Consider the following 21,101-nt stretch of genomic DNA (forward strand, 5'->3'; position numbering starts at 1 on the left):
TTTGCTTTTAATGTTTTTTTTAAACTGCTAAACATTTTTGGAACTATTATTTTGACTTAACTAGTTCTTATTTAAGTTCACAGTACTAAAAGTATTTTGTTTTAAACAATGAGATCTCATGCTTGGATATTTTTCAATAAAGAAGTATTTGATTGTCTTTACCTTATTAAATTGTTTTATACGGACTATCCTATGTGACATCTCGGGAAATCGGGGTGTTACAATATGGTATCAGAGCAATACGGTCCTAAAGAATGTGGTTAGCCCTAACATGTAAAGTCATCGCCATGAGACGAGCTCGACTCACTGTACTGTAAGTGGTTATTACTTATAATTAAGTTGCCTTAAATTTCTGCATGTGAGAGGGTAACATTATTTTCATGTAAAATTGATGATCAAAATGATCTTGATGTGTTTTGATTTGTGTGGTTCAGGAGTTTAGAAATGCCTCCTAGAAGGTCAGTTAGAGTGAGTCGAGGTCGAGGTCGAGGTCGAGGCCAAGGCCGAGATGATGGAGGGATCAATGAACCACCTCAAGCACCACAGGGATGGGAAGAGCGCATTGCCGCACTGGAAGGAATCATTCATAGGCATGATGAAGAACTTCGTCAGCTGAGACGTCAACCGGAGCCGCCAGTCCAAATAAGGCAAGATGCAGAAAATAGAGACCCACCAGCTGCAGTGGTATATCCTGCTACAGAGGCTAGACATGAGTTGTTAGCAGAGAGATTTCGAAAACAACACCCACCTGAGTTTGAGGGAGGCATAGACCCGGTAGTGGCTGAGGAGTGGATAAGTCGCATAGAAAGCATTTTGCAGATGCTAAGGGTGGATGGGAATGACCGAGTGAAGTGTGCATCTTACATGCTGAGGAAAGATGCTCGTATCTGGTGGGAGGTGGTGGAACAAACAAAGGATGTAGATACCATGAACTGGGACGATTTCAAAAGGGTCTTTAATGAGAAGTATTATAACTCGGCCAGTTCTAAGAAGAAGGTCGATGAATTAAGCTGGGTTAGTCCAATGGAGTCTTACTGTGACTGAGTATGCACAAAAATTTGATAGATTGGCGAAATTTGCTCCAGATCTGGTACCTACTGATAGAGTGCGAGCACATCGATTTGTGGAAGGCCTGAAACCAATGGTTGCTCGAGATGTGGAAATTGTGTCAAGGGGTCAATTCAGCTATGCTCAAGTTGTCGAAATGGCTCTTACGACTGAGCGGAGTGAAAACAAAATTTGGAAGGAAAATGCTGCCAGGAGAGAATCGAAGAAAGGTGGAGCCAATTCTAATGACCACAAGAAACGAGGACAGGACCAGTCCGGGCAGCCAAGTCAAGACAAGAGGTACAAAAGTGATAACGACCAACGATTTAATGGCAGCAGTGGGCGAAACATTCCAGAATGCCCTAAATGTACCAAACGTCATCTCTGCGAGTGTCGCGCAAAAGCATGCTACAAATGTGGAAAAGAAGGACACATCAAACGCAATTGCCCACTGTGGGGACAGACTGGGAATAGAGCAGAACCCAAGAAAGATGACAAGTATGTTCCAGCCAGAGTTTTTGCCATCACTCAAGCAGAAGCTGAGGCCAGTCCTTCGGTTGTATCAGGTCAGATTCCTATGGCCAACACCACTTGTAAAGTTTTGTTTGATTCTAGTGCAACTCATTCCTTTATTGCTAGCACAATTGTAAATCATATAAATGCACCGAGTGAATTATTTACTGTGGGGTTTGGGACCATGTTACCATCTGTGGAGGTTGTAATCTCTAGAAGTTGGCTTAGGGGTATACCTGTCAGGATAGATGGTAGAGAATTATTTGTAGACCTGATTGTATTAGATTTATTTGATTTTGATGTAATCTTGGGCATGGATTTTCTTACCAAATATGGAGCATCAATTGACTGCAAGCAAAAGAAAGTTGTTTTCACACCAGAAGATGGAGAGACTTTCGAGTTCAGGGGGGTAGGAAAGAAACCCCGCACTCCTATTATTTTGGCAATGAAGGCTGGGCAACTATTGCAGCGTGGGTGCTTAGGGTATCTAGTTAATGTGGTTGATGACACCAAGAAAATTGAAAGAAAGCCGGAGGAAACACGGGTAGTTGCTGAGTTTCTCGATGTATTTCCAGAGGAGTTACCCGGGTTACCACCACACAGAGAAATCGAATTTGTGATAGAATTAGTGCCCGGAACAGCACCAGTTTCCCGCGCACCATATAGGATGGCACCATCTGAATTGAAAGAACTCAAAATACAGTTGGAAGAATTGCTTAAGTTAGGGTTTATCAGACCTAGCTACTCTCCGTGGGGCACACCAGTTCTATTTGTTAAAAAGAAAGACGGTACTATGAGAATGTGCATAGATTAGCGAGAACTGAACAAGGTGACTATAAAGAATCGGTACCCATTACCGAGGATTGACGACTTGTTTGACCAGCTTTAAGGGAAAAAGGTGTTTTCTAAGATTGATCTTCGTTCAGGATACCATCAGCTAAGAATCAAAAATGAAGACATACCGAAGACAACCTTCAGAACGAGATACGGGCATTACGAGTTCATGGTGATGTCATTTGGACTTACAAATGCCCTGCAAGTTTTTATGGACCTCATGAACCGAGTCTTCAAGGAATATCCGGATCGTTTGTCATTGTATTCATAGATGATATACCGATTTATTCTAAGACAGAGGAGGAACATGAGGAGCACTTACGCTTGACCTCCGACCGAGAGAACATCAATTGTATGCCAAGTACAAAAAATGTGAGTTCTGGTTGTCCGAGGTTGCATTTTTGGGCCACATTGTCACTAACGGGGGAATAAAAGTAGATCCTGCCAAGGTTGCTGCAGTGAAAGAATGGCCTAGACCAAAGACCGCCTCAGAGGTTCGAAGCTTTTTGGGTTTAGCAGGCTATTATAGAAGGTTTGTTGAGGGGTTCTCAAAGATAGCCACACCCTTAACAGAATTAACTAGGAAGAATCTAAAATTTTCCTGGTCAGACAAGTGTGAGCAAAGCTTCCAAGAGTTGAAGAATAGACTTATTTCAGCACCAATCCTCAGTTTACCAACAGAAGAGGGACAATTTGCGGTATATTGTGACGCATCTAAACAAGGGTTGGGTTGTGTTCTAATGCAAGAAGGGAAGGTTGCTTACGCTTCAAGGCAATTAAAAGAATACGAACAGAGATACCCGACACATGACCTAGAGTTAGCCGCAGTGGTTTTTGCACTAAAAATTTGGCGTCATTATCTCTATGGAGTGAAATGTGAAATCTACACCGATCATAAGAGTTTAAAGTACTTTTTCACCCAGAGGGAGTTAAACATGAGGCAGAGAAGATGGTTGGAGTTGGTCAAAGACTACGACTGCGAGATAATGTACCATCCCGGTAAAGCCAATGTGGTAGCGGATGCACTCAGCCGTAGAGGTCCCGGACTAGTTTCCACTTTACAAGGAGTATCAAGGGAATTAGTGGAAGACATGGAACGAGCTGGTATAGAGTTTATTACAGGGCAACTTGCAAATGTCACACTTCAATCCACTTTGTTAGAAAGAATTAAGGAGGGGCAGACGACAGATCAAAAGCTCAGTGAACTAAAGCAAGAAATTTTGAATAGTAACGCCAAAGATTATGAAATATCAGACACGGGATTAATTCGGTTCAAGGGACGAATTTATGTGCCCGATAATGATGAGCTCAAGAAGGGGATATTGGTAGAAGCTCATACTGCACCTTATTCAGTTCACCCCGGGACCACTAAAATGTACCATGACCTGAAAGCATTATATTGGTGGCCTGTATGAAAAAGGATGTAGTTGAATTTGTGGCCAAATGCTTAACATGTGAACAAGTTAAAGCAGAGCATCAAAGACCAACAGGATTACTAAAGCCACTAAAACTCCCTGAATGGAAGTGGGAAGAGATTTCCTTGGATTTTGTGACTGGGTTTCCTAAGACTACAAAGCAACATGACGCCATTTGGGTAGTCGTCGATAGGTATACAAAATCTGCCCATTTTCTACCAGTACGCATGACTTACTCCATGGACCATTTTGCTGAACTTTATGTGAATGAGATTGTGAGATTACATGGGGCACCGTATTCTATTGTTTGTGATCGAGATGCTCGGTTCACTTCGTCTTTTTGGGAAAGCTTACAGAGAGCAATGGGAACTCGATTGAAGTTCAGTACTGCATATCATCCAGAGACAGATGGTCAGACTGAGAGAACAAATCAGATCTTGGAAGATATGTTGAGGGCATGTGTGATAGATTTCCAAGGATCATGGAGCAAATGCCTGCCTTTGATTGAATTTTTCTTATAACAACAGCTATCAGTCTACTATCGGTGTAGCACCCTATGAGATGTTGTATGGAAGAAAATGCAGGTCTCCACTGCATTGGGATGAGTTGGGAGAGAACAAACTCCTAGGGCCAGATGTAAGCTTCAAGACACCAACAAAGTTATTCAGAAGATCAGGGCTAGAATGATCACAGCGCAGAGCAGACAGAAATCTTATGCAGACCTGAAGCGGAGAGACATTGAGTTCGAAGTGGGTGATCATGTGTTTCTTCGAGTGACACCACGAAAAGGACTCTCGGTGAAGAGATTTGGCAAGAGAGGGAAACTAAGTCCCAGATATGTTGGTCCATTTCAGATAGAGTGGGCAGTGTAGCTTATAGAATAGCTTTACCGCCATCATTATCTGGGGTGCACAATGTATTTCATGTATCTCAACTCCGAAAATATGTGTCAGACCCATCGCATGTTTTGAGCTATGAAACACTGGGTTTGCAGGAAGATTTATCCTACAATGAACGTCCGGTAAAGATTCTTGATCAAAAGGATAGGATTTTGAGAAATAAGACAATTACCTTGGTGAAAGTCCTATGGAGAAACAGCGTGGTTGAGGAAGCTACTTGGGAGCTAGAGTCTGATATGCGAGAACAATATCCAGAATTATTTGAGTAAAATTTCGGGACGAAATTTTCTTTTAGAGGGGGATAATTGTAATATCCGCTAACTCCGAAAAGGGTATTTTTGTAATTTTATTTAGCTGAGAGTATTTTTATTATGTTACATATTTATGGATTTAAATATGTATGGGGTTATTTTTATGATGATATAATATTTAATTTTATCGGCATGTGCATAATGCCTAATAGATATATATCTGGATATTATTATTATTATTATTATTATTATTATTATTATTATTATTATTATTATTAATAACGTTTTGTTATTGATATTATATTATTATTATTATTATTATTATTATTATTATTAATAACGTTTTTTTTTGTTATTGATATTGTTATTATTATCATTATTATTATTACGATTATATTTACGTATTGTTATATACGAACTATATATACACGAACCGAATGCCTATTTTTGTGGAATGGGAATCGCTCCACTTCGGTTCAATGCGATATTTTGCTTGGGTTTAAACACGATAGAAAATAGGTTTTAAGCTCTATTTTCGTACACCCAAAACAGAGAACCAACGAGAGAGAGAGAGAGAGAGAGAGAGAGAGAGAGAGAGAGAGAGAGAGAGAGAGAGAGAGAGCGTATACGGCGTATACGATACCGAAAATTTTCGTTTCTTCAAGCGGAGTGCAACCTGGGTGAACGTGGGGGTTCGGGATCACTTATATACGACCTAAGGAAGCTTTTTAACGTGGTATAAGGGGCGAAAGTCGTCGTTTTAAGATTCGCCATTTTTGAAGCTTCAAAGGTGCGGCTTAGTTACGGACTCGAATTCGAACGTGTTTAAGCTTGTTCTTGGGTCAAGGGAGGTTATATTTGAGTGCATGGGACCCTAAGGATTGTTTTTGACGTAAGAAAACGAAGCTTTAACGTCCAAAACGAAAATCCAAAATTTTGACTCCATTAAAGACGGTACACCGCCAACGAAGAAGACAACCCCGATCTGCCTTCTCGGACCACTTTTCTTGATCGTTTTGAGGTCCTGAGCATTGTCGAGAGCTTCCCCAATCGAAAGGACGCTTCAAGAGCAATCGGAGACAAAGTTACACTTTACCGGCGACGAAACCGACGAGAACTCCGGCGACACTCCGTTCAGGGGTTTCTGGAGGTTATTTTTCGATTTTCTTTCAGTTCTTGACTTGTGCTAGGTGTTCTTAGGCCTACTATGAAGTTTGATAATTTTCTTGCAATTATTTGATTTATTATGAATTATTTGGTTTATTTGTTAAATTAATTATGGAAAATACTTAAATTACTCAGAAAAATCTAAATATATTTTATATGATTAGTTATAAGATATAAACTATTGCAAAATTGGTAGATTCGAATTTCGGTTAATTTTGTATTTTTCATGAATTATTTGTGTTATTTATTAAATTAATTATGAAAAATACTTAGGTTGCTCAGAAAAATCTACATTTATTTTATATGATGGACTATGATATATAAACTGTTATAAAATTGGTAGATTGAATTTTCAGGTGATTATGTATTTTTCATGAATTATTGATGTTATTTCTTATTTTAATTATGAAAAATACCTAGGTTGCTTAGAAAATTCAAAGAAAATTATTTATGACTTATTACAGATTATAAAGTGTATTAGAAGAGTTAGATTTGGTTTTTAATCAATTTTGGTATTTTTCATGAATTTACTTAATTAATGCTTAAGTTAATTATGAAAAATAGATAAGTGTTGTTAAAATAGTAAAATGTATTTTTGTAATACGATTCACTGCCTATGATATCAAATGGAATAGGTTTTATTATTTATTGTTTGCTGTAGGTATTTATTATAATTATTGGTGATTAATTAACTATTTATTTGGACTTTAATAAGAATAAATAGTATTTTAGTAAATTTTACGTAAAAATGTATTGTATGAATTCATGTTTTACGTTAAGAATGTTTGTTTGAGTCCATGCAATATGTTTGTGTGAATCAAAATAATAAATGCTTATGTATGGTGTGTCATGCAAGTGAAATGGACCTATGTGTTACGTATTTTTACGTAAGTTTCTGTATGAGTTTAGAGATTCATACTTGAATGTATTTTGAGTGTATTGTTGTGTTAATGAATGTCTAGGATCTTGTTCTCAACAAGGAAATTCGTTGAGGTGCTCGAGGTAGCAAGTGTGGTTTTAGCAACTGAGGTAAGAAGAGTGGACATCTGTGCACAGGGTGTATGTTATGCATACAACTTGGGATGGTTTGTTATTTAATTTGATTGTGTTGTGATTTTCTTATATTTTGTGAGCATCGTTAGCATGAGAATAATATTAGGGTCTTGCTGCTTGTGTGAGCATAACACTTGCAGGTTATAACATTATCATGGATGAGTACAACTTATGGTAATTAATTGCCCTGTTGGATGCCAAGTGTGAGAATAACACAAGGCAGGGTAGGTACCTCATGTCTGATCAACATGAGAGAATAGTTGATTATCGTATGTGAGTATAATGTGCGGTATGAGACTTAATGTGTGCATGTGAGAACAACATGCGTTGTGGATATATTTATGGAATGTGAATTACTGTTGATTAATATTAAAGAGCAAATTATGTCAAGTAACTAGTTAGGAGGGTTATGTCCTACATAGCTCTTCTTACTGGGCGTTAGCTCACGGGTACTCTATGTGCAGGTAAGGGTAAGGCTAAGCAGTGAGAATGAAGAGCTCGAGGCGTGGACCGCATGTTAGGGGGCTGGCACAGTATTTTGCTTTTAATGTTTTTTTTTAACTGCTAAACATTTTTGGAACTATTATTTTGACTTAACTAGTTCTTATTTAAGTTTACAGTACTAAAAGTATTTTGTTTTAAACAATGAGATCTCATGCTTGGATATTTTTCAATAAAGAAGTATTTGATTGTCTTTACCTTATTAAATTGTTTTATACGGACTATCCTATGTGACATCTCGGGAAATCGGGGTGTTACATGGAGGAAACAAACAAACAACCAAACTGTTTGTGAGTAGACCCACATTGTCATATTATGGGCTACAAGTTACAAGTTCTACTGGTACTAGAAAATAAACAACCGAAAAAATAAGGAGAAGTCATATTACAAAAAGAAAAATAGTTCTCAAGCTCCTAACAAGAAACGTTGCCATTAAGAGTATTGATCACTACCTTAGAGTCGCACTCCACTATGATAAACTTGCAACCTTTATCCTTTGCCATTTCTAGAGCTAAGCAACAAGTAGCCGCTTAGCCACAAAGAGCATCCGAGAATGCAAACTAACCGTGCTAACCCAAACCACCTCACCATTGTGGTTTCTAGCAACAACCGCAATACACATGCTTTCCACCAACCTCACTTTTACATCACAATTCAGCTTTAGCCAATCTTGAGGAGGAGAGCGTCAATCCTCTAACAAGATCGGAGTAGGAGTAGGGAAACGAGAAGCTCTAAAATCTGCATAAGAGTAATGAATAACGTCAATACAATGTTTTGCATTATTCAAATTATGATTGTGTACCTTATCATTTTGGACCCGCCAAATGGTGTCAACAACTATTGAAACATAAAGAAAGACCTCATCAATATTAATGCCCTTATTTTTTAAGCTCCATACGAATTTGATCTAGTCCCGCATACAAATACTTGTGTCATATTATCAATTCATCCCACTAAAAATAACCAAATCACTCAACATTAAAATTTTAAAATGATTAATTAATATATTTAAATCAATAATCTAATTTAGAATAATTAATAATTGAGTTGAATTAATAACATTATTTTAACATGATTAGGTTTGCATGGTATTATAATTAGTCTCACATTATTAAGAAGTAAAATACTATATATAAGATGAATAAATTATTTATTTTATTGTCAATTAATTTTAAGATGAAATCCCTCCACAATATACTCCTCTTAATATAATTTATATAATAAATAATTTTATATATAATCACCTCTTCTTTCTAATTATTACTTAAGTAGTCATATTGAATGTAGTATTAAGATAAAAAAAACAAATTACCCTTAAAACAATAAATATTTTTCTTTTTATTTGGTAATAACACTAAAATAATACATATTTTTTAAATATAATATTTATAAACCTTTTCATAACAATTAAGCTTTCATAAAGTAAAAATTCAATGTTTACAATAAAATTAAGGGATATTGGCGGCTAAATCACTTGAACTTTGCAGTTTGTAATAGTTAACCACAAAAACTGAAATTTTGGCGGCTAAACTATCTAAACTCTAATTCCGTTTTGCTGTCTAAAATCACAGTTAAGTGCCACAGTGGACTGTCCACGTGTACACATGTGTACACGTGGTAAATTTGTAGTGTTCCACGTAATATTAGTTTTTAAAAATAATTATAAATATTTAAAAAAAAATAAAAAAGAAAAAAAAATTAAAAAATCAATTTTTTTTCTTTTTCTTCTTCTTCTTCTTCTTCTTCTTCTTCTTCTTCTTTCTTCTTCTTTTTCTGCAGAAACCCTCCCAGCCCTCTTTCTCTCTCTCGTCTCACCACCAGATCCCGAAGCACCGTCTCACCATCGGATCCCGAACCCTCCCAGCCCTCTTTCTCTCTCTTGTCTCAGCACCGGATCCCGAACCCTCCCATCCCTCTTCTTCTTTCTTCTTCTTTTTCTCCAGAAACCCTCCCATCCCTCTTTCTCTCTCTCGTCTCACTACCGGATCCCGAACCTTTTCAACCCTCTTCTTCTGCTGGGAGGATTTCTGCAAAAAAAGAAGAAGAAAGATGAAAGAAGAAGAAAGAAGAAGAAGAAAAAGAAAAAAAAAAGTAAAAAAAAAATTATTTTTTTAATTTGTTTAAATTAAAAAAAGTAAAAAAGATTTTTTTTTTTTTTAAATATTTATAATTATTTTTTAAACTAATATTACGTGGACCACTAAAAATTTACCACGTGTACAAGTGTGTACACATGGATAGTCCACCGTGGCACTTAACTGTGATTTTTGGACGGATGGGTGCAGAACAAAACGAAATCAGGGTTTAGATAGTTTAGCCGCCAAAATTTCGGTTTTTGCGGTTAATTATTACAAACCATAAAGTTCAAGTGATTTAACCGCTAATATTCCATGAAATTAATTATTTTTATAAAATAATGTTCATGCTACAAAGTTATAAATATACATGTGATAGTAGTTTTAAATAATAAATACCATAAATATGTTTCAAATAATAACTATCAAAAGTTTTTATTGTTAAATTTGATAGTCAATTAGAATATAATTAGTTGTATCAAAATATAAAGAATTTTAATTAAGATATTTTTTCTAAACTTTGACATAATCTAAATTATATTTTATAAATATTTTAGGTCGTTAAAAATTTCATCCGAGCTATTAAAATTGCTAGATTCAAAAATTTTCATTCAATTTTACTAATAAATGTCTCATCGCCACTTTGTCAATATTCTAAATCTATCTCTCCGAACAATTTTTAAATTGAATAAAAGTCTTTAAATTTAACAATCTTAAAAATTTATTGGCGATTTTTGACGACCTAAAAAGTTCAAAGAACGTACAATTCGGTACATGTCAAAATTCTTCAGAGAGATTAATCCTAATTAAGCTCCGAACTATGATTTGTATATTATTGTGCCCCATAAATCTTTGAGTTTGTTAAAAGTAGTCCATGAATTATTCACAATGTTGTAAATTAGTTCTTCTGTCAAGTTTGTCATCCGTAATAAACAAAATGACAACTTAATTACTTAGTCAATTGCCACGTGTATAATTTAAAATAAAAAATAAAAAAAATATGCATTTTTAAAAGATCATTGAACTAAAGATCAATAAATGATTAAAAAAATTACGCAAAATTAAATTAAAAATAAATAAATTATTTTTTAATTAATTATTCAAACTGACTTATCAATTATCTAAATAACTATGTCATTATTTTGTTTGCTACATGTAACAAAACTTGATAGAATGACTAATTTACGACACTATGAATAGTTCAGAGGCTATTTTTAACGAGTTGAAAAATTCAAGGGGCATAATAATATATAGGTCATAGTTCAGGGACACATTTGATACCATGTGTTTTATCTAAATACATAATCGAGTTAAACCCAAATCCACCCAAAAAAAAAAAGGGTCAACCCAGCTCGAGCCCGATCAAAACCCATCCAAACCCAATTTAACTTGAACCCGACTGACCCACACCCAAAACCCAAAAACCCTATCACACAACCAGGTAGGTTCGGATTACTAATTTTATACACCCGAACCCCAAAACCCACACGATCTGCACCCTTATTTTTCATCAAAACACATATTCCCTTAAAATTTTCAAAAGAAATTTATAACTAAAACGTCGTCGTATTTGGATGAGTGGGGGAAAGTGCCACGGATCACGCTTTTACTGATCCACGCGTTACACGAGAAAAACAAAAAATCGTTATCCTCTTCAGCTCTTCACCTCAGTCTTTCATGCACTCATACTCACCGAGTCAGACTCAGTGAGTGAAAACTGACCGAGTTAACCAAACATGGCTCCCATTCCGAACGATTCATCATCTTCATCAATGGCGGAAACTTCTAAACTCATCTTCCTCCCTAATTCCGGTACATTACTACTATCTTCCCCCAAATTCTCTCCATTTCTCCAAGCTTCTTCTCCTCCTCCTCCATCATCTTCAAGAAAGCACAATTTCATTCAATCAGAAATTTTCGCCATTGCTCAAAATCTTCGCACCTCAATTCTCTCCGCTGCTCAAAATCTTCATTCGTTCGCTTCTCAGAATCCTCTTCTCAACAAATTGCTCTCTCTAAACTCCTTCAATCAGGTTCACTAATGGCAATTACATACATTTTGATTATATATATGTTGTGTTTTGAAATTCAGTGAGTTGATTTTTGTTTGTGTGTATTTCAGATTCGTGAGAGAAGAAATTATCGGTGTGTTAATTCGCTCTCTACACATAATTTCGCTGCTGTTCTTCCAGGAGATTCGGTGGCTGGACTTGTGGTGGCTAATGGTTTATCGAACTTTCTTAATCTCTACAATACGGTTTTGATTGTGAGACTTGTCTTGACCTGGTTCCCTAACGCTCCTCCCGCCATTGTTAGCCCTCTCAGGTAAAAACCTTATTTCTCTGCAAGTAAAACCCTATATGAAGACTATTGTTCATTCATTCCATTGCTTATTAAGTTTAATTTTGAGTTGAAAAATAAAAAGGAACTTTACAAGCTAGTATTATCAAGTCCTAATTTAGGATTATTGGAGCCATAATCTTAAGAAATAACTCTGTTAATACTTGACACTAACATCAAGAATTATGTTTATTTGTTTAATTTTTTTTTTTTGACAAATTAAGTTTAATTTTGAGTTGAAACAAAAAAAAAAAGAAAAACAAAATTTAAATCTTTACATGTTATTTATCAAGTTCTAATACAGTATTAACACATAATCACTTAACTTATTGCTAATTAATTTAGGATTATTGGAGCTATAATCTTAAGAAATCTATATTCTAATTCTAATCAATCTCTATTGATACTAATATCAACACTATGGTTAAGTTTAATTTTGAGTTGAAAAAAAGACAAAAAAAAAAAAAATTGAATTTTTACATGTTATTTATCAAATTCTAATATTGGATTAATACATAAATCACTCAACTTATTGCTAATTAAATTAGGATTATTGGAGCTATAATCTTAAGAAATCTTTATTCTAATCAGTCTTTATTGATTAAATTTCAGCACCATATGTGATCCTTACTTGAACATATTCCGGGGAATCATTCCTCCACTTGGGGGCACACTGGACCTGTCTCCCATTCTAGCATTCCTTGTTTTGAACGCCTTTACAAGCTCAGCCGCTGCTCTTCCGGCTGAGCTACCAGCTTCAGAGACTTCTCCGGTGAGATTTTCTCATGCCACTACTACTACTTCATCGCACAAGAAATGGTTGAGGAGAGTTCAGGGTCATGGCAATGGAATCAGAACTAAGAGTTCTAGTGATTCTCATTAGCTTACAAAGTCCTTTAATGGGGTTTGCTTTTTTCATTGATTTCTGTTAAATCTTTGCCTAATTTGTTTTGGTAATGAGATGAGATATTAATGGCTTCTCTTCCTTTAAATTATGCAAGAGCATCACTATTCACTACCTTTCTTGTTACATTATTGTATTTATATAAATATGTATATGGCATTACTTTATATGGATATGTAAGAATTTTGATAAAATCATGCACAGCATCTGATTCCAAACAGTTATTTAACAGTGGCCAGTATAAAACATTAAAAACCTATATATTCTTGCTTAATGGAGAATAGTCTGATTCTATCTATTTAGAAAAAAACTAGTTTATGTTTATTATGTCACTATGAAACTTCAAGTTTAAGCTTGAATGGTCTTACCCCAATTGTCAAATAACATTATCTCTTCATTTCTGGAATGATTCCTTTGATAGTATAAAGTAAAATAAGCCTTATCACTTTGTTCAGTTTGATTTGGTTACATTATGTGAATGAGTACTGTTTCATATTCTTGATGGGTGGTGGGGCATCATGGTGAAACTGAGTTCCCACATTTTATTGTTTTTGGTGGAACAAAGTTAAACATCAAGAAGAGTCTAGGTTTATTTTCGGTTTCTCCAAGAGGTGTGGTCTGAATGGATCTTGGAGCTACATGGAGGAGAAATAGGTCTTCATCTTGTGAGAGATTGGCAGTTATAGTCATGGGTCTTCTTGCTGTGATTTCTCCTCTCTATATCGACCGAAGAGAGGTCATCGATCCAGAGGAAGAAGAGGCTAGCTTAGATTTCGAATCTTGGTTACCTCTTTTGCTCTTAATCTTGATCTTAGCCATTGCTTTGTCTTTGTTCTTGGATAAAGGCTTAACCAAGTTTGATCCTTACTGGATTCATAGGGTTGGTGGTTCTTCTGGTGGGATTCTGGTTATTCTCTTGATTCTGGCTTTGGTTTTGAAGTGTAAAGCGTCTTTCGGAAACTAAAGAGGTTTGAGACTTAAGATGAGGAAAGAACCCTTTTAAGTCTTTTTCTCTATGGCTTGTTGATATATGCTTCTCACTTCTCAGTTTTACATATCTCATAGTTCTTCTAATATCTCTTATTAGAGAATAGTAAGTAGTTAATATTATTAACTTAAATGTTTATTAATCTTGCTTTTGCTTTTTGTTTATATATATTTATCAAGTAACATATATGCATAGAAAACATAATTAGGATTCTGATTTTAAAATCTTGTATTGGGTTACCTCAAATGGTTATGTAGTTTTGCCTCCATAACTAAAAAGTGTATCATAAATGAATTTAACTGGAGCTCGCGATGGTGAAGGAATTGGCTTGAAAAGAAGAGAAATTCTAGTTGTAAAATACCTATTGGACTAAGTCTTGCAATGAGCGTAACTCTCGTATTTAGTTGCCACCATTAAGTTTGGAATCCTAAACAGACTGTCGGAGAAAGGTGAGGATGACCTCAAGTCATCATGCCTCTCATGTCTTGGGCGACACACTTGCTACAATAGCTGAGACAAAATGGTCGCATTCCCAAACACCTGGCTCTCAAATATTGTAAGATTAGTCAGAGACCCGAGTATTAAAAGAAAAACAAAAAAAGTGTTAGCTATCAGGTTTTTTCTTTTTACATAGTTTTCACAGAAGGTGTGTGAGTATATAGCATTGTTGATGTTAACAATTTTAACCAAGAACTCATCAACCTTAATGAAACAAAGTCTCATAAATTTTACACCGTGAAGGAAAAATGTAAAGAATGAATAGCTCTCTACATCCAATAACAAAAAACAACAAATAAAACAAGATCAAGCCTATCAATACAACACATTGATCACAATCCAAACACACAGCCCACTGCCACCAAAATTGTAGCAACAAATATTAACAAACGATTGCTACTGAAGCGATCATCGGCGCCATTACAAACGTCGTTGGCGCCACTAAAGCAGCCGGGTTTCGTTACCTTAGCAACACCTCCATCCAAAACAAAGCTACTATTCTTCTTCCCACTGCTAAACAACACACACCAGAAATAAGGACCCCCACCATCTGAACCAGACACAGCAGCACCCACTTCAGTATGATTCTTACTATACAAAATGTCTAAGCTCTTTTGGTTTTCCATAAGAATTTCCGAAAACGCTTTGGGTGGTTTTGCATACTTGGACTGGCAACCAAGTAAACGACCTGTAATTGGTGAAAGGGTTGAGACTTGAACACCACAGGCTGGTGCAAAAGTTTCTGCGAATTCCGAGTCGAATGGCTTCTTGGCTTTTGGTCCTCCTACTGCTTTACAATCACCTTGATAGGCTTTAATGTACTGAAGAGCAATGCAGGCCAGACCTTGGTTACTGTAAAGGGATGAAGATTTGTGTGCTGTTCTGTTAGTGTTAATCACTTCTACTAACTCATCCGCAGGGTTATCAGTTACTTTCACTGCAATGTTTATAAAAAAGAAACTCATCAAATCTTATGCATTATGAGATAATCTGTACATAAATGCATGACTTCGAAAACCCCAGAAGATTAATTGTCTGTTGGAACATACAACAACCAGTTTGTGAGCAATATATGTATATATATAAGGGCTTAATCCAAAGTAGACGAATTAAACTAAATGATATAGTGCAAAGAATATATTTGATCTTGATGGCATTACTTGTTGAGAGAACAAAGCTTTATATAAAGGGTAAATAGCATAAATTTAATCATTTTTTTTAACGGTATAAATACTCAATATTTATAAAATTGTAATATTTTTCCAGTTTTATCAGTACAACTCTGTTATTATCTCAAACAGAGCACATATAATACCCAGATTTTAAATTATTTGATCTGGACGGAAATATGTAGTATTCGTTACTTCCAAATCTTCTTTTAATAAATTTAAACGAAGCTTAATGAAAATAGAAAGAAATTACAGTTTTACAAATATTGAGTACTTATGCCATTAAAAAAAATCATTAAGTTTATACCGCTTACAAATTCAAAACTTTGTATACTTGTGCTGCTATTTACCCTTAAATAAATATTATAGAATACAAATTCATATATACTGCTTTGATAGTTAAACAATATGATTTCCTATACACTTATAGATATCTACCAAAGAGTTATTTTTGTAATGGGGAAACTGCTTACATACAAAAAAAACAAACATAAATTACAACTATAAGAGTCAAATAAAAGCCATATACTTTCAATTTCAAAACTAAAAAAAAAGACTTTTCTTACAAGAAAGAACAAATCTTTCCAACCAAATTGCAAATAAAATTCTCATTTAAGTAATTTTGTAGTTATACACCTATAATTACATGTAAACTCATACATAGAGATCTTAATCAAATAGATCAACATAATTCTATATATATAAGCAAAAATATCAAACAGATCTATACATTATTATTATTAGTAGTAGTAGTACATTATGGGTTCCAATCCAAATCCAATACTTTTAACACATTTCCCATAACAAGAATATAAATTAAACCATTAAAGAGAAGAGAACAGAGATTTTTCTGAAAGAAAAACACGTACTTTGGGTACTCATAATAGTATCAGCAGCAGCAGTAGTAACGAAGAAGAAGAAGATGTAGTAAAAGAGCGGAAGCAAAAGAAACGACGCCGTTTTCGCCATTGATGATTTTAGATCAGAGTTTCAGAGTTCAGTGGTTAGTGCAGTTCAATCAAACAACAGCTGTGTTTTTATATGGTAGAGTAGACCGGGTCGACCCGACTTGAACCCGGTAATATGAGTCGGATTTCGGACCAGAAAAACGACAACGGATTTTGTATCTTTCTCTTTGTGTTTGTTTTTTGTAAGGGTAAATTCGTAATTACGATGCGATGACGCGATTACAAACAACAAACGGATAAGATCTTTTATTTTGCAAGTATTAGTCCTTCCACTACATTACATATTATAATTTGGTCCCTTAAAGCTTTAATTTTAAACAATTGAAATTTATTATTTTTTATTCAGAATAATTTGCGGTATAAATATCTAAATTTAACTCAGGTTGTAGATAAATATTTAGTTTAATTTTTTACGGTAATAATATTTAAGTTGTATTTTTGAAACTTTTATAGGTATCCGATCATTAAGTGTCAAGTTAATGGCACATGATTGTTCTATATAATTAAGTTTTTATTTTTATTTAAATAATTTAAATATGCCAATAAAAAATAACACGTGAATGATGACTTGACACTTAACGGCTAAGTACTTATAGAAGTTTCAGAAATATAACTTAAATATTTATCTACAACTAAAAATTAAACATAAATATATACACCACACAATACTCTTTATTTATCAATTGCTTTAGAAATATTTACAGCATAATTACATAATATTTTAAGTTTGTAATTGGTAAGAACTTAATGGTTATTTATTTTATTTTTAAAATAATTTAGTTTAAAATTAGAGTTTTTCGTTTTTAAATCTATAGCTATCAGAGGTTTTTTTTTCCCTGACCATGCTTGTCGACCTTTGTTGGGCTAATTTACGGCTTGGTCGGAATTGTATTTTACTACTGCAATGTGATTTTCGCTACTGTGATTAGTCTTATCACTGTGATATAATTTTGGGTATTTTAGTCTTGTTTCTATGTCATATTTTGAGTGTTTTAGTCTTATTTGTATGACGTGATTTTGTTTTGTTTTATTTCGTTGTTGGTTCTTCTTTGTTTTTTGATGGCTCGCTATCAAATCATTATTAGTGATTAGGAATAACAAGTTCTCTACAACTGAAGGGATTGTTAGTAATGCAGTTACGCACATTACACAATAGTTGAGTGCTCAAGTTACGAGGTTGAATGAACCTGCTGCAATAATTTCTAATGTTATGTCTTCTGTGCTGTGGATGAAATCAAATATAAATATTCTTAAGGTTAATTGTAATATTGCAATCTTTCTCATCTAATTTTATTTTAATTTTTTGCTAAATAATTTGGGAATTAAACGGTTAATTATTTTGCTCGTTTTTTTAATTTTAATCCTAATCGTAATATCCTAATTAAATTGTAAGATATTATTTTAATTGATTACCATTAATAAAATTCCAATTTAAAAAAAAATCTAAATAATTTTGCTAAACAAAGTTATGGTTGAAGAATGAGTTTTCATGTATTATCTAATTCAATTAGTAAGGCAAAGGACTTAATTGTCAAGAAAAGAAAAGTTGAGGGCTTTAATTGATAAAAAAGACTATAAGGACTAAAATATAATATCAAGATTTTATCTTAACTGTAATAATCTCTTTAACTAATTTGGGAAATAGAGAAAAAGGAGCTTCGTTTCAGTGTGATAATGGCGATGGCGCGCGTAGCCACCACTCTCTTTCCTTCCACAGCTTTCCCCATAAAACAACCTAACCGGAACCGGAGTAATCCGCCGCCGGTAAGATGCTCGTCGATCGCGCCACCTCTGAGTAGAAGATCGGTCTCCATCTCCATACTTCTCTCTCACTTGCTTCTTATCCCTAATCGTACGCTTCTCTCACTCTTTCTCTTCATTTTGTTTGGTTAGCGAGAAAATTTTACTTTACTAAGGATAATGACAGGGAAACTGAAATAGCTTATTGAAATTTTTTAACGAGGGAGTTCACTAAACTCGATTACGATTTATGTATGAGTAATTTCGATATAATCAGATTGAATTTTATAGTTTATGTAAATTAAATTAAGATAAATAAAAAATAAAAGTTTAATAATTCTTTTCTAAAATCCGTAATAAAAAATATGATAAATTAATTTAATCAAAAATTAATGTATTTAATTTGCTGGTCTTAGATTATTAATTTATTTTTTATTTAAAAATTAATTTAAATACTAATAAGAAAATGATGTAGACTTCACACTTAACAATCAGTAATATAATTTATGTATTAAATATTAAATTAGTATTTATGCTATAAATTACTTTATTTATAAATGTAATTTATGGTGTTTGATAAAATTTAATATGAGCTTATGAAGAAGAATTAAAGCAATTTAATATATTTGGTATGGTCTGTTTGGTTAGTCTTAAATTGTCTCATCTTAAGGGTATGTTTGGAGAGTTAGAAATTAGTAAGTTTGGTGTATTTATTTAATCATGTAATTAGAGATAATTGGGGGTTTCAATTATAATATCTAATTCTCATGAATCATTACGAGAGTTGGATGTAATTACGAAATGTATTATGATATTTTGCCATGTGATTAAAATAATATTGTACATTAAAATAATGTAATTACCATGTTGTGTAATTAGTATTTATTAGACTGCCTATCTATTAATTAAGCAAGTAAAGTAAAGAATAATTGTTTTATGAGTTTTGTGTTGTGTTCATATTTGTTACAGATGCCATTGCAGCTAACTTCATGGATAAATATGTGAAAAGGTAAAGGACTGAAATTGAATGATTTTTTTTTTAGTATTTTCTGTTTTTAAAGCATTCATATTTGTGACAAATTTTATATTATAAATCAGGAAAAAGCTTGATCCTTTGGAGGCTTATGTACCAGCTGTTATATTGAGCCAGTTTCAAATCAAGGACTTGGGTAATTAACTAATTTAAGTTTTTGATTTTCCAATTTTCCCATGAAAAGAAAACTAATATGTTTGCTTAGTTATAATCATTTGCTCTTAACAAAACATACATCATTGTTCTTAAAATCTAACATAAAACAACGAAAAACTGCAGAAAAGACATTGGAAGCTAATGAACCTCAGTATGATTCTTGTCGATCTCTTCTTCGTTCTGGCCCTGCTGCATCTCTTCGCATAAATATTCGTGCGGTAACTAGTTCTTGTGCTTATCTTCATCTTTAAAATTTAGTAACAATATTGATGACATTCAATCTAATGTTTGTAAGCTTCTTTGTCCATGAAGATTTTCCTTTTGTTCTTTTTTATGCATTGCTTGGAAGCTAAGTTACTCCCAAGACATATGCATATGTTTAATTTATGTGTGTGGACTGTGACATTATACATTTGCAATCATTTATGGCAATATTTTAAAACACAAGCCAACATTCTCTTCAGTTGTCATCATGTCATGTGATCATCTGGGTGCACTATTGAAATTGAAATCATATGATTCATTCTTTATGCTCATTAAATCAGCTTGATGACAGTTTTTGTTTTATATTTGATTGAGAAAGTTCCTAATATGTTTGGCAATTTTCTTCGGAGGTTTAGGTGGCACAATATGCTTCAGAAAATGGAAATGGTAAATCCGCTTCCGATGACGTCGATCAATGTCTCAGGTATCCGTTATCAGCTCCATCGCTATAAGTCACTTTAGGGTCTGTGCCAACAATCTAGAACATGTCATATCGCTATTGGTACAATTTAGTAATAAGGTTCTATATATTTATAAAACAAAAATTATAACTTTATATCTAAATAAAGATTTTAAAATCAGTGTGTTTGAATTGAATGAAGGGCATTGGAGGAACTTGACTCCTTACTTTTGCATGCATCAAGAAAAGATCCAGGAGCTTCAGTTAAATCGATGAAGGCACAGATTGTTGTTGCTCTTGATTCACTAGAAGGGTAATATAATCCCTGCATTGTTGTGTTTGTTAATTATCTTCTTTAATCAATCAATCATGTGTGAACAAAAAAGGATTAGTTCTTTAATTAATCAAATGACAACAAACACTACTACAGGCTCCTCAAAACGGTGCCTCCGGACGTGCTCGATAAAGGAAAAGCCATTGCTGATTCATATAGGAACACAGAAGAAGAAGAAGAAGAAGCTGGCAGTCAGGTCTTAGACCCCCAACTGAAGCAGCTCCAATCAATTTTGTGATATTGTAAGTGACAATTCAACTTTTATTATCATGTACATGAAAGACAACCTTGTATCTTAAAAGGGAAAGGGGGAAAAAAAAAAGACAATTCAAATTCAATCTTTAGATAAACCAAAAGTGTATAATTACATTTTAAATGAGGCCATTTTGCCAATAATATCTTACTCATGGGATCTTATATTATGTAGAGATTTTCCCATATGGGATCTTGTATTATATTTATTCAATGGATGAATTTTATGTATAAAATAACATAATGATAACAACCATATTCTCATATAGGTACATGATTTTTTTCCACATTTTGATAATT

General features: G+C 33.9%; 4 protein-coding genes and 1 long non-coding RNA gene across 5 annotated transcripts; 4 read left to right on the top strand and 1 right to left on the bottom strand.

Moving 5' to 3' along the window:
* The first annotated feature begins 444 nt into the window (after positions 1-444).
* Positions 445-7,730, top strand: LOC133031964 (uncharacterized). Its single transcript, XM_061105766.1, has 3 exons — positions 445-716; positions 1,030-1,613; positions 7,644-7,730. Exons 1-3 carry the CDS (start codon positions 445-447, stop codon positions 7,664-7,666), a joined length of 879 nt encoding a protein of 292 aa, XP_060961749.1. The 3' UTR covers positions 7,667-7,730.
* Positions 7,731-11,255: 3,525 nt separating this feature from the next.
* On the top strand, positions 11,256-13,193 carry LOC115706195 (ylmG homolog protein 2, chloroplastic). Its single transcript, XM_030633765.2, has 3 exons — positions 11,256-11,788; positions 11,878-12,080; positions 12,708-13,193. Exons 1-3 carry the CDS (start codon positions 11,492-11,494, stop codon positions 12,976-12,978), a joined length of 771 nt encoding a protein of 256 aa, XP_030489625.2. The 5' UTR covers positions 11,256-11,491; the 3' UTR covers positions 12,979-13,193.
* Positions 13,194-13,642: 449 nt separating this feature from the next.
* Positions 13,643-15,046, top strand: LOC133031720 (uncharacterized). Its single transcript, XR_009684807.1, has 2 exons — positions 13,643-13,782; positions 13,879-15,046. It is a non-coding gene; the product is annotated as an uncharacterized LOC133031720 (long non-coding RNA).
* LOC115706203 (uncharacterized) lies at positions 14,668-16,734 on the bottom strand. The gene is made up of 2 exons (XM_030633777.2): positions 16,524-16,734; positions 14,668-15,422 (listed from the first exon to the last, which is right to left on the bottom strand). Exons 1-2 carry the CDS (start codon positions 16,621-16,623, stop codon positions 14,818-14,820), a joined length of 705 nt encoding a protein of 234 aa, XP_030489637.2. The 5' UTR covers positions 16,624-16,734; the 3' UTR covers positions 14,668-14,817.
* A 1,497-nt stretch (positions 16,735-18,231) lies between these two features.
* On the top strand, positions 18,232-21,037 carry LOC115706228 (uncharacterized). The gene is made up of 7 exons (XM_030633809.2): positions 18,232-18,474; positions 19,332-19,371; positions 19,461-19,531; positions 19,675-19,769; positions 20,172-20,239; positions 20,418-20,528; positions 20,646-21,037. Exons 1-7 carry the CDS (start codon positions 18,297-18,299, stop codon positions 20,785-20,787), a joined length of 705 nt encoding a protein of 234 aa, XP_030489669.2. The 5' UTR covers positions 18,232-18,296; the 3' UTR covers positions 20,788-21,037.
* The last annotated feature ends 64 nt before the right edge of the window (positions 21,038-21,101 follow it).

This window comes from Cannabis sativa, chromosome X, assembly GCF_029168945.1.
Source record: "Cannabis sativa cultivar Pink pepper isolate KNU-18-1 chromosome X, ASM2916894v1, whole genome shotgun sequence".
Lineage (NCBI taxonomy): Eukaryota > Viridiplantae > Streptophyta > Magnoliopsida > Rosales > Cannabaceae > Cannabis > Cannabis sativa.

Excerpts from the sequence above, each read along its gene's own strand:
- LOC115706228 (XM_030633809.2), top strand. The coding sequence starts at position 18,297 with ATGGCGATGGCGCGCGTAGCCACCACTCTCTTTCCTTCCACAGCTTTC. Across the intron at positions 19,532-19,674 it reads GTTTCAAATCAAGGACTTGG|AAAAGACATTGGAAGCTAAT; the intron begins GTAATTAACTAA and ends GAAAAACTGCAG. Across the intron at positions 20,529-20,645 it reads GCTCTTGATTCACTAGAAGG|GCTCCTCAAAACGGTGCCTC; the intron begins GTAATATAATCC and ends ACACTACTACAG.
- LOC115706203 (XM_030633777.2), bottom strand. The coding sequence starts at position 16,623 with ATGGCGAAAACGGCGTCGTTTCTTTTGCTTCCGCTCTTTTACTACATC. Across the intron at positions 15,423-16,523 it reads TACTATTATGAGTACCCAAA|TGAAAGTAACTGATAACCCT; the intron begins GTACGTGTTTTT and ends TAAACATTGCAG.
- LOC115706195 (XM_030633765.2), top strand. The coding sequence starts at position 11,492 with ATGGCTCCCATTCCGAACGATTCATCATCTTCATCAATGGCGGAAACT. Across the intron at positions 11,789-11,877 it reads CTCTAAACTCCTTCAATCAG|ATTCGTGAGAGAAGAAATTA; the intron begins GTTCACTAATGG and ends TGTGTATTTCAG. Across the intron at positions 12,081-12,707 it reads GCCATTGTTAGCCCTCTCAG|CACCATATGTGATCCTTACT; the intron begins GTAAAAACCTTA and ends ATTAAATTTCAG.
- LOC133031964 (XM_061105766.1), top strand. The coding sequence starts at position 445 with ATGCCTCCTAGAAGGTCAGTTAGAGTGAGTCGAGGTCGAGGTCGAGGT. Across the intron at positions 717-1,029 it reads ACAGAGGCTAGACATGAGTT|TCTTACTGTGACTGAGTATG; the intron begins GTTAGCAGAGAG and ends AGTCCAATGGAG. Across the intron at positions 1,614-7,643 it reads CAGTCCTTCGGTTGTATCAG|GTAAGGGTAAGGCTAAGCAG; the intron begins GTCAGATTCCTA and ends CTCTATGTGCAG.